This window comes from Macaca fascicularis, chromosome 2 (assembly GCF_037993035.2).
Source record: "Macaca fascicularis isolate 582-1 chromosome 2, T2T-MFA8v1.1".
Lineage (NCBI taxonomy): Eukaryota > Metazoa > Chordata > Mammalia > Primates > Cercopithecidae > Macaca > Macaca fascicularis.
Window position 1 is genome coordinate 108,555,458 of NC_088376.1, and position 13,012 is coordinate 108,568,469.

Here is a 13,012-nt window from a genome sequence, read left to right on the forward strand (position 1 = left end):
TTAAGTAGGGAATCCTTTCCCCATTGCTTGTTTTTGTCAGGTTTGTCAAAGATCAGATGTCTATTTATTTTTTTTAGGATGGAGTCTCGCCCCCATTGTGCAGGCTGGAGTGTAATGGCGTGATCTTGGCTCAATGCAACCTCCATCTCCTGGGTTCAAGCGATTCTCCTTCCTCAGCCTCCCAAGTAGCTGGGATTACAGGCGTGCACCACCACACTCAGCTAATTTTTGTATTTTTAGTAGAGACAGGGTTTTGCCACACTGGCCAGGCTGGTCTCAAACTCCTGACCTCAGGTGATCCACCCACCTCGGCCTCCCAAAGTGCTGGGATTACAGGTGTGAGCCACTGCACCCGGCCTGTTATTTATTTATTTTGAGACAGAGTCTTGCTCTGTTGCCCAGGCTAGAGTGCAATGGTGTGATCTCGGCTCACTGCAACCTCTGCCTCCCAGGTTCCAGCGATTTTCATGCTTCAGCCTCCTAAGGAGCTGGGATTGCAGGCATGAGCCACCATGCCTGGCTAATTTTTGTATTTTTAGTAGAGATGGGGTTTTATCGTGTTGGCCAGGCTGATCTCCAACTCCTGGCCTCAAGTGATACGCCTTCCTTGGTTGGCCTCCCTAAGTGCTGGCATTACAGGTGGGAGCCACCATGCCCGGCCAGCCAGTGTATTCTTTATCTCAGACATTTTGGTTTTCATCTCTAGCAGCTCAGTTTGAGCCTTTTTAATATTTTCCATGTTGCTACTTAACATTTCCAACATATTGAATATGGAAACAATAGCTTTTAATGTCCTTCTCTGCTAATTCTAATATCTGTGTCTGATTGGGGTTGATTTCCATAGATTGATTATTCTTTTCCCTATGGGTTGTGCTTTCCTGCCTCTTTGCATGCCTGGGAATATTTGATTGACTACCAGACATTGTAAACTTTACCTTATTGAATCTTGGATATTTTGTATTCTTTAAATCTTCGGAGCATTGTTCTGAGATGCAGTTAAATTATTTGGGAACAGTGATCCTTTCCAGTCTTGCTTTTATGATTTATTAGATGAATTCAGAGCAGAGCTCAGTCTAGGGCTCTATTATTCCTCATTTTCAGGGCTGTTGGGAATAGGCACTGTTTCCAGCTTTTGTGGGTGCCAGGCACTGTTCTTGCTAATCCTGCAGATATCTGTCCTCTGACTCTGGTTAGTTTCCTCACAGGCAAGAGCTGATCGGTGCTCTGCTGAATACTTAAAGGAGATCCTCTGCACATCTCTGGGTTGTCTCTCTGTGCAGTATTCTCATCTCTGATCCAGACGGTAATAGCCTGGAATAGGGGGAATAGAAAACTAACTATAAGACAAAGAAAGACTTTGGAGTGGCACGTGAGAAGAGAATTGGAGCATGAGGCAGCACTGCTCAGATCATGGTCCTTGGCAGCACCGGCAAAGGCCGAGAAAGAGACGAGAACGTTTAGAGACCTTCCTAAGAGTTTGACAGAGTGGCTTTGTGTCAGTTGAATTGGATAATAACTACATTTGGGGCTTGGATTTTATGTTTCATTTTTCTATATTATTGTATTTTACAAGATAATAAGTCTGACAGATGGAAATTAAAAACAAAAGCCTCCCATACCTAGCCCTTTGCCACAGATAAACTGAGAAGGAAGGAGTGATGTAGGGGATTTGGATGAGGAGGGGGAGAGGGTGGTGGTTGTGATTTTTAGCTCTGGTGGGTGTCATTTGAGGAAACGGAAGGTCAGGTAGGGATGCTGGCAACAGTCACACCAGATACCTGGTATGAGGTGCACTGGGCTGTGTTCCCCACTGTGATCCCACTTTTATCCTCACCAGAGAACCTGAAGCGTTTCGGTGGCAGCCAGGGTCTCGTTTCAGGGAAAGGGCAAAGGCAAGGTTGGACCCCAAGCCTGAGTACTTTTCCACAGCAGAAAGTGCTTGCCCGTTTCTGCTGTGCTCCTTGGCTGACTGAGACTGGGCAAGCCTGCACAATCAAGGCTGGATCTTTCCTTCACTTGAGCCAAACCAAACTGATTTGTTTTTAGCAATGTCTTTTAAGAGTTAACCTATTCTGGGACTGGGTGTGGCGGCCTATGCCTGTAATCCTAGCACTTTGGGAGGCTGAGGCAGCCGGATCACCTGAGGTCAGGAATTTGAGACCAACCTGGCCAAAGTGGTGAAATCCCATCTCTACTAAAAATACAAAAATTACCTGAGTGTGATGATGCATGCCTGTAGTCCCAGCTACTCAGGAGGATGAGGCAGGAAGATGGCTTGAGTCCAGAAGGCAGAGTTTGCTGGAGCCAAGATTGCACCACTGCACTCCAGTCTGAGCTACACAGCAAGACCCTGTCTCAAAAAAAAAAACCAAAAAACCTATTCTAGAAAAGCTGTTTGAAGAAGTAGATTGGGTAGAATTTTGTGTGATGATGCAGATATTCTAAAGCTACCCTAGTCACAAGTGGCCATTAAGTACTCAAGATACACTTGTTCAAGCCCTGGTGCTAAATTTGTAATGTTATCTTAATTGATTTAAATTTACATATAAATGACCATATGTGGCTGGTAGCCACCATGGACAGTACAGGTAGAAGTCACTAACTGGGACAGTACGACCAAAACAATCCAAGTGACTGCTAATGTTTGCTTTCTTTTCTCCGGAACTCTTCTCATTGTTGGGAAAGCCTTGCGTTTTTACTTCTCAGGGAGATATTTTGGAACTGAAATTTGTGGTGGAGTCTTAACCGCCAAGGACCAATTATGTTTCTAGAATAGGTTATAGCTCATTTCCGTTTTATAGGAAGGAAGAATGGTGAGTATTATTGCAAGTTTTAGTTTTGTCAGATTAAATGGCTGACCTCTTTTTATGATGTCCCCAACTCTTGTTTTCTTTGTTAAACTACACCAGCTTTATCAGATGCCTTTTTCTCTTTTCAACTGAAGATGGCCTGAAGGCAAATATAAAATACTCGTTCACAGCCTGCATGGTGGCTCACGCCTGTAATCCCAGCACTGTGGGAGGCCGAGGCAGGTGGATAGCCTGAGCCCCTGAGTTCGAGACCAGCTTGGGCAACATGGTGAAACCCCGTCTCTACTAAAAATACACACAAAAAATTAGCCAGGCATGGTGGCATCCGCATGTGTTCCCAGCTACTTGAGGCTAAGGTGGGAAGACTGCTCTAGCCCAGAAGGAGATTGCACCACTGCACTCCAGCCTGGGTGACAGAATAAGACCCTGTCTCAAAAATAATAATACTAATAATTCACTACATCTGTGGAAAGTGTCTTTTTGGAGTGGATTCTCTGTGAATCTGCACATTGATCAGTCTTTTTTTTTTTTTTGAGACAAGTTGTCACTCTGTCACCCAGGCTTGAGTGCAATGGTGTGATCTCAGCTCACTGCAACCTCTGCCACCCGGGTTCAAGCGATTCACCTGCCTCAGCCTCCTGAGTAGCTGGGATTACAGGCTCATGCCACCACACCTGGCTAATTTTTGTATTTTTAGTAGAGACAGGGTTTCACCATGTTGGCCAAGCTGGTGTCGAACTCCTGACCTCAAGCGACCCGCCTGCCTCAGCCTCCCAAAGTGCTGGGATTATAGGCATGAGCCACCATGCCCAGCCTATTAGTCAATATTTTATACATGGCTGATGTAAATAAAATAAAGAGCACTTCTGACTACTGTATTCTAAAACTGTAAAAATGGTCTATTGATTATATATTTAGTGTGACTATCATCAGCTATTTCCTAGTGGAGGGAATTCCCCTGCTGGAAGCAGGACGATTCTGAAACTAGAATTGTAAAGATGTAGCACTGACACTCCCACCGCAGCATTATGTTTGATGCTGATTATCCAGGGATGGTTTAGGTCTTCACATTTTTGACCAAGATGAACAGCATCAAATGGAAGTGCCAGTTCAGAGACACGCCTGAGGCATAGCCTGACTCGGTGGTTCTCAACATGTGGTCCCTGGACTGGCACCATCAGCATCACTAGAGAAGTTAACTAGAAATGCAGAGTCTCGGGCCCGTTCCCACACTTACTAAGTCAGCAATCTGTGTTTTAACTAACCCACCTGGTGGTTCTGAAGCATGCTAAAGATTTGAGAATCACCTCAGTTTTTGGTGTTTATCCCTTGGCTATTCCATTTTGTCCTCTGTCCTTATTAGCTCCACCATAGCCACAGCGGCTCCCTGGTGTTACATCTCTACGTATGAGCCGCCATAGCAAGTCAGTGAGGACAGTGAAATTTGCCTCCCTAAGGGAGCAGAGGGACGTTTAATTGGGAATGCCAGGAAATCCGTCTTCTTCCCTGGAAGGACTGAGCGTTTATACTGCCCCTCCGCAAATCCCGATGTTGAAACTCTAATCCCAACATTACGGTATTTGGAGGTGGAGTCTTTGGGTAGTGATTAAGTCATGAGGGTGGAGACTTCATGAATGGGATTAGTGTCCTTATGAGAAGAGCTCAGAGATTTAGTTAGTTCCCTTTCCGCCATGTGAGAACATAGCAAGAAGACAGCCATCTGTAAATCAGGAACTGGATCCTCACTAAGAACCTGACCCTACTAGCACCCTGATGTTGGACTTCCAACCTCCAGAGCTGGGAGAAATAAATGTCTATTGTTTAAGCTACTCAGTTTATGGTATTTTGTTCTAACAGCCTAAAACGACTGACATTCCCCTTAGTCTGAGAGATACTCCTTTTGGAATAGACAACAAGAGAGACAGTATAGAGTGGTGGAAAGAGTGTTGACTTGCACGAGAGAGACTTGGGTTCAAATCTCAACTCTTCTATTTAATTTTTAGCTACATAGGTAAATTTAACCTCTTTAGCTTTTGTTTCTCCATCATTAAAAAAAAAAGCATCAGTAACTTGACCATAATGCAATAAGTGAATTTCTTTTTTCTCTTTTCTTTCTTTTTTTTTTTTTTTTTTTTTTGAGACGGAGTCTCGCTCTGTTGCCAGGCTGGAGTGCAGTGGTGCAGTCTCGGCTCACTGCAACCCCTGCCTCCCGGGTTCAAGCGATTCTTCTGCCTCAGCTTCCCGAGTAGCTGGGATTAGAGGCGCACACCACCACACCCAGCTAATTTTTGTATTTTTTTTTTTGAGACGGAGTCTCGCTCTGTCACCCGGGCTGGAGTGCAGTGGCCGGATCTCAGCTCACTGCAAGCTCCGCCTCCCGGGTTCACGCCATTCTCCTGCCTCAGCCTCCCGAGTAGCTGGGACTACAGGCGCCCGCCACCTCGCCCGGCTAGCTTTTTGTATTTTTTAGTAGAGACGGGGTTTCACCGTGTTAGCCAGGATGGTCTCGATCTCCTGACCTTGTGATCCGCCCGTCTCAGCCTCCCAAAGTGCTGGGATTACAGGCTTGAAGTAGAGATGGGGTTTCACCATGTTGGCCAGGACAGTCTCGGCCTCCTGACCTCGTGATCCGCCCACCTCAGCCTCCCAAAGTGCTGAGATTACAGGCTTGAGCTACCACGCCCGGCCAACAAGTGAGTTTCAGCTGCCCAAACATCAGGGCACATTATTGCAAGATTAATGAAATGACTCAAGCAGGCCGCCAGGGCTGGCCGGCTTGGGGAAAGTTGTGCTGCTTCAGTCTGTCCTTGTCCTGGCTGTGGTTTAGCACCACCTAGTGGCGGTTGGGTGCTCTAGCTTAAATATCAATAAGGAGGATTCTGGATCCTGCTCTTGATTGGAACTTTCAGGACAGTGGCAGTGATTCCAGGAATTTTCAGGTCAGTTGGCATCTGTTCCATTGGCCAGATCTAGGGTGATTCAGCCTGGAGAATACCTTTTCTGCCTCCCTGCTTCTCAGCACCAGGTTGCTTGCTTTTCCTACCTGGCCTCAGCCTCCTCTCAGCAACCCCCTTTCTCCAAAGATACAAACTTTAGCCCGTGTCCAAGTGGAAGGTTACCTGTCAAGTTACATCCAAATGCCTGTCATCACAAGGAGTTTTTACAGAATTGTTGATGACACTTAAGTGAGACATGAGGCAAGCAAAGGGCCCAGTACCTAGAAAGTGCTTGAATGAAAACTCCCTTTTCCGGCCAGATGTGGTAACTCACACCTGTAGTCTCAACGCTTTGGGAGGCCAAGATGGGAGGATTCCTGAGGCCAGGAGTTCGAGGCTTCAGTGAGCTATGATTGCACCGCTGCACTCCAGCCTGGGCAACACAACAAGACCCTCTCTCAAAAAAAAAAAAAAAAGAAAGTCCTGTCCTGTTTCGTGGCAGAAGAGAGAAACTGGATTCTGCGTATAGGTGTGCATCCAACAAGCATTAAATACTGCTAGATGGCCTCATGGTGCAGTGGAACAAGCACAGCTACCTGGGTAAGCCTCAATTTCCTCACTTATGAAATGAAAACGATAATGTGTAACTCATAAGTATCATATTTTTACTCCAGAAAGTTAGGCGTAATCTTTGGGTGTGATTTCAAGTGATTCCCCAAAATAATCAATTCCTGTATCCTTGCGCTGCTCCTTGACATTGACATGTGATGTGTTTGATTTCTGCCTCACTCTTTACTGAACCCTTCCCATGCTCACTGGAGTAGGTGATGGCTTTGAGTAGGAAATGACTTCGTCAGTTTCTTCCGTAAAAGGCATGTGGCAGTACAGGGCCAGAAGGTGCGGTGATGCAATAACCTATGCGTCAAAGTTTTCAAGCATTTAAAAATATATGTGTAAGCCCTAAACATAGTACTTAGACCACAGAAGACATTCAGTAGATGTTAGGCTTTTCTCCCACTCAGAATACAAACAAATATATTTTGATGCACTGTCCAGTTTCTAAATTCAGTTGGTCTTTCAAAACTGAAGTGAAAAATGAAGTGTGACTTCTTCAGAGCAAACTAAGCCCCACCCTCTTAGGTCAGTGGGGGAGTCTCAGTTTTTAAAAATTTGGAATAAAGGAAAATCCGACGTAGTCCCCCAGGCCCCTGTACTGGCCTCCTATGTCTGGACATGGGAATTTGCAGCTGTGGGAGCTGGCAGCAAGAGGACTTATCTAGCCAGCTGGGCAGTTTTTTAAACGATAATCAGAGCAACACCTGCTCATTGGTAAATGTTTGGGAAAGTGTAGTGAAGTATATAGAAACAAACAACTAGGAAATAAACCATCCCCTCCACCATGCAGATTCTTTTTTTTTTTTTTTGGGAGACTGAGTTTTGCTCATGTTGCCCAGGCTGGGGTGCAATGGCTTGATCTCAGCTCACCGCAGCCTCCACCTCTTGGGTTCATGTGATTCTCCTGCCTCAGCCTCCTGAGTAGCTGGGACTACAGGCATGCCCCACCATGCCTGGCTGATTTTGTATTTTTAGTAGAGATGGAGTTTCACCACGTTGGTCAGGCTGGTCTTGAACTCCCGATCTCAGGTGATCCGCCCGCCTTGGCCTCCCAAAGTACTGGGATTACAGGCGTGAGCCACCGTGCCCAGCCTTACCGTGCAGATTCTAAATATGTCCACTCAGAGGCGCTGCCACTCATGGGCAGATTTCCTTTCCATTCTTTTTTCTTTGAATTTCTTCTTTATATAGTTGAGATATACAATTTTTAAATCTTGCTTTTTTACTTTTCACATTATAACGTAAGGGTTTTCTTTTTTTTTTTTTTTTTTTTTTTTTTTTTTGAGGCAGAGTCTCGCTCTGTCGCCCAGGCTGGAGTGCAGTGGCGCGATCTTGGCTCACTGCAAGCTCCGCCTCCCGGGTTCCCACCATTCTCCTGCCTCAGCCTCCCGAGTAGCTGGGACTACAGGCGCCGCCACCACGCCCGGCTAATTTTTTTTTGTATTTTTAGTGGAGACGGGGTTTCATTGTGTTAGCCAGGATGGTCTCGATCTCCTGACCTCGTGATCTGCCCGTCTCGGCCTCCCAAAGTGCTGGGATTACAGACTTGAGCCACCGCGCCCTGCCAAGGGTTTTCTTTTAAAATTAAAAGTATTGTTTTTCATATTATACATATTTCTAGAAAAATTTAATCTAGAAATGTATGAAGTAAAGTGAAATTTCTCTCTAATACGATCTGTCACTGTACCTAATACTAGAAAGAAAATTTAAAATATTAAAGTATATGGAGTAGAAAGTGATGTTTCTCTGTTATACTTCTACCAGTGTTAACCACTGTTTGGTTTTTTCCCCTTTTGATTATCAATGGTATCTGCAAATTACTGAAATGGAATTGTACTATAAATACACTTGTCAAGTTTGCTTTTTTCACTTATTAATATATTTTCAGTATGGGTGCAGTAGTTCATACCTGTAATCCCAGAACTTTGGAGGGCCGAGATGGACTGATCACTTGAGCCCAGGAGTTGTTGACCAGCCTTAGACAACATGGAGAAACCCTGTCTCTACAAAAAATGCAAAAATTAGGCAGTTGTGGTGGTGCACACCTGTAGTCCTATCTACTCAGGAGGCTGAGGTAGGAAGATTCCTTGAGCCTGGGAGGCTGAGGCTGCAGATTGCGCCCCTGCACTCCAGCCTGGGTGACAGAGTCAGGCTGCATCTCAAAAAAACCCCAAACATATATATGCTATCCTTCTGTAGTATAAGCATTTTCCAACATCACTACAACACGATTTAAATGACATTTTAAATAGCTATGTAACATTTCATCATGTATATGTACTCTGGTTTATGTAACCGTTCCTCTAGGGCTGCCAGTTTGGATCTAAGTAAATATTTATTCACTTTTTAAAATTCTTTCCCAAAACTGTCTCAGATAACCTCACTGAGTCAGAGATAAACATTTTAAAGTTTCCCTTCCAGGGAGAGTTTATCATCTTACACTCTCAGCAGTAGCTTATGAAAATATGCAGTGACAACAATCACAAACTCTTAAAAAATCTTTGTTTGATCTCATGGGTGAAAAAGCTCCTGTTTAATTTGTTTCTTAACACTAGAAGGTTCAGTGCTTCTGCATGTTCAGTGATCTTCCTCTGTGATTTTGGGAATAGAGGTGATCTTCGCCCTATTACACAAAACATTGATTTCCAGCTCAGATTCCTTAGAACTTGCTAACCCCATTCCTGGAACCAGAGTGCTGTTTGCTGTGTTCTCCATACACTGGATCAGAAGCCCAAGCTCTGAAGTCCTGCGCCGTTTTCCTGGCGGCCTCCTCGCTCCCTCTAGGGACCCCGTCTGCAACTGCAGCCCCACCTCCTTTCCTCTCATCAGAAATGAGTTTACCCTGCCGGAGTTCCGAGAAGGAAGCAGTGAGACTGGGGAGCTCCACAAATAAAGATTTGGACTTTGTTTGTGATCAGACAGTGTGTGAATAGTTTTGCTTTCTGGTTGAGCAGCTCCTCTTAGGTGGGCTGTCTTTCCCCGCACCACCCCCACCGACGAAGTCTCATTCTGTCATACAGGCTAGAGTGCAATGGCACAATCTTAGCTCACTGCAGCCTCTGCCTTCCAGGTTGAAGCGATTCTCCTACCTCAGCCTCCCAAGTAGCTAGGATTATAGGCGCACGCCACCATACCAAGCTAATTTTTGTATTCTTAGTGGAGATGGGGTTTTGCCATTTAGGCCAGGCTGGTCTCGAACTCATGACCTCAAGGGGTCCACCTGCCTCAGCCTCCCAGAGTGCTGGGATCACAGGCGTGAGCCACTGCGCCCATCCAGGTGGGCTGTTTGTGTCCTCGTCACCTTGTTCCTGGGGAGGGACGGAGGGCAGCAGATCAGCTGTCACCTGGGTAGGTGTCCGATGTGGGAAAAACATAGGAAAGATACTCTAGTTAGTTCTCATTTTCTTTTCTAAAACTTCGAGTTCTCTGGAGTCCCTTTATAGAGAGGAAAGTTTAAGTAAAATAACAAATTAATGTCCATGGCTGTCAAGGGGGTTCTGCTGATGAACCCTGAGATCATCCAGCTGTAGGTAGACATTCTCGGTACCCCAGTTTAGAGAGTCAGAAAATACTGCGAAAGTTCAAGGGTGGGGACCTTCTAGAAGAGAGGGCAACAGTAACTTTGAGGGGAGGACAGGCGAGCAGCTTTGGAGACCTAAAGAGTTGCGGCCTTCTGTGTAAGTCCTATTGCCCCTTCCACACAGCCCCACCCACATTCCCCTACTCCATTAAACTGCGTTTCAGGTTATAAAAATAATGCATAATTATTGCAGGAAAAAACAGTAATTGAAAATCACCTATTTCTTACACTCAAAGATAATGACTTAAAATTTGGTGTACGTCTTATGTGTATGAGTGTACACATAATTCTGCCATCATATGTGTAAATGTGTTCATAACTGTAACCCACACACTTGTATACTTCCTTTAAAATATTTTAAGTATTTTTCCCTGTCAATAAATCTTTTTTGGAAAACAATCTTTTTATGGCTGCATAATATTCCAACATGTGGATGGGTCATCATTTAATAGGAGTTGGACATTTGATGCTCATTTTTAGCAACTTATTATAAATAAAGCTGAGATGATGATTTCCCTAGGATAAATTCCTGAAATAGAATTTTTGGGGAGAAAATATCTGAACTTTCTAAATTCCACTGACTTTTAATACCAAATTTCTCTCCTAAGAGCTTGTTTCAGCTTCTGCTATCCCTTGCAGAGTGTGAACAAGTATCTGTCTGTCTGTGTCATTACTAACACTGGGGTTATCATTCTTTCTAAGCTTTGCTAGTCCCATAGGTAAAGCATAGGGTTTTTTGTTTTTGTTTGTTTGTTTGTTTTTGGAGGGACAGAGTCTCACTCTTTCACTCAGGCTGTAGTGCACAGGTGTGATCTCAGCTCACTGCAGCCTCAATCTCTAGGCACAAGTGATCCTCCTAGCTCAGCCCCCTAAGTAGCTAGGACTACAGGCATGCCCCACTATACCTAGCTGATTTTTTTATTATTATTATTATTCATAGAGATGGGATCTTGCTGTGTTGTCTAGGCTGGTCTTGAGCTCCTGGGTTCAAATGATCCTCCCACCTTGGCCTCACAAAATGTTGGAATTACAGATGTGAGCCACTGTGACTGGCAGCAATATTTTTTAAATCATGAGGAAAGCTAAAGATTTTATTTTATAGTTATTGATCATTTATACTTCTTTTGTGGTTTGTCTGCCTATTCTTTACCCATTTTTTATATGGGAATGTTACCTGAGTTATTGTCATGTTAGAGTTAAATCCTTTTCTGTCATACAGTATAGATGTTTGCTCTAGTTTGTTATTGCCTTTTGGTTTATGGTGTTTCACAAAACTGTGTGTGTGTGTGTGTGTGTGTGTGTGTAAAACCTACTGGAAGGAACTATAGGAAATAATCCTTATTTACCTATCACCCAGAATGCACAGACATTTTTACATTGTAGTTTTGGTTTGGTATTTTTTATAAAGGAAATTAAATATTATATAAAAATTGTGTGTGTATTTTAAAACCTACTGGAAAGTACTATAGGAAATAATCCTTATTTACCTATCACCCAGAATGCACAGACATTTTTACATTGTAGCTTTGGTTCTGTATTTTTATAAAGGAAATAAAATGTTATATAAAAATTGGAATCATCTTGATTCCTTTTCCCATCCTCTCCCTTCCTTCCCTAGGGCAGCTGCTATTATGAATTGAAATTTTCCTACTGTTACCATATATACTACTATCAATAAAAAACGTATAGTACTAGTTTGTGGCCGGGCATGGTGGCTCACACCTGTAATCCCAGCACTTTGGGAGGCTGAGGTGGGTGGATCACTTGAGGTCAGGAGTTTGAGACCAGCCTGGCCACTATTTCTTTAGAGGTGGCAAAACCCCGTCTCTACTAAAAATACAAAAATTAGCCGGGTGTGGTGGTGAGTGCCTGTAATCCCAGTTGCTCAGGAGGCTGAGGCAGGAGAATCACTTGATCCTGGGAGGCAGAGGTTGCAGTGAACTGAGATTGTGCCACTGCACTCCAGCCTGGGCGACAGAACGACACTCCATCTCAAAACAAAACAAAGCAAAACAAAACAAAAAAACAGTACTAGTTTGTGTATGTGTGTGCACACTCAAACTTACACATATACGATCACGTGTATGTTCAGGCATTTTGCCTTATTTGCACTGGTGTTCAGTTCAATTAATAATGATATGCATAGATCTAGTCCTTTCATTTTGACTACTGTCTGGTATCACATCCAGTAAATATAGCTCCAGTTTCTTTGTCTATGTATCAATTCTCATGTCTAGTGAACACTGAAGATGCTTGTAGTTTTTCCATAACAACATTGCCGTGAACGTCCATACATGTCTGTCCTCATGCATATTTGGTTAATCTTCTCAAGGAGCAACCTTAGAAGTGTGTTGTGGATTATGTGGGTTTTCAGATCTATTGGCCCTTGACAAATTGTTCCCAAGTAGTCATCCCAGCAGATGACACTCCCACCAGTGTGAAAGGGCTCCTTTTGTCCCACACCTTCCAAGACATGCTGTTAGATTTAGTAATTTTTGCCAGTCTGTGAAAGTGAGATAGAATCTCATTGTGGTTTTAGTTTGCATTATCCTGATTGTTGATAGGATAGAGCATCTTTTTGTTATAGATATTGAGGTTATGATTAATAATCCTGGTTGTTGCCTAAGGTATAACAGGTTTTCTATTCTATGCACTTTCTCTTCCTGCCCTTTGCTCATTTTCCCCATTGGGTTATTTATCTTTTTCTTATTGATTCATTGGTGTTCTTTGTGTCTTAGGTACTAATACCATTTTAATTTATTTTATGTATTTATTTTTGAGACAGAATCTTGCCCTGTTGCCCAGTCTTGACTCACTGCAATCTCCACCTCTTGGGTTCAAATGATTCTCCTGCCTCAGACTCCCAAGTAGCTAGGACTACAGGTGCGTGGCACCATGCCCGGCTAATTTTTTTTTTTTTTTTGAGACAGAGTCTCCTTCTGTCACCAAGGCTGGAGTGCAGTGGCACGATCTCGGCTCACTACAACCTCCACCTCCTAGGTGCAAGCAATTCTCCTGCCTCAGCCTCCCGACTAGCTGAGGTTACAGGTGCATGCCACCATGCCCAGCTA

General features: G+C 43.9%; 1 protein-coding gene across 4 annotated transcripts in view; it reads left to right on the forward strand.

The window, feature by feature from the left end:
* Positions 1-13,012, forward strand: part of LIMD1 (LIM domain containing 1) — an 89,192-nt gene that overhangs the window by 57,446 nt on the left and 18,734 nt on the right. The window contains exon 3 of one of the 4 annotated variants that reach the window (XM_074031912.1): positions 6,067-6,282. The exons of 2 other annotated variants lie outside the window; for them this stretch is intronic. In XM_074031912.1, the coding sequence (XP_073888013.1) occupies positions 6,067-6,152 (86 nt within the window). In that variant the 3' untranslated portion in view covers positions 6,153-6,282. Of the gene's footprint in view, positions 1-6,066; positions 6,347-13,012 lie in introns of those variants that run through there. One more of the 4 variants, XM_045384996.3, reaches the window with a different exon arrangement.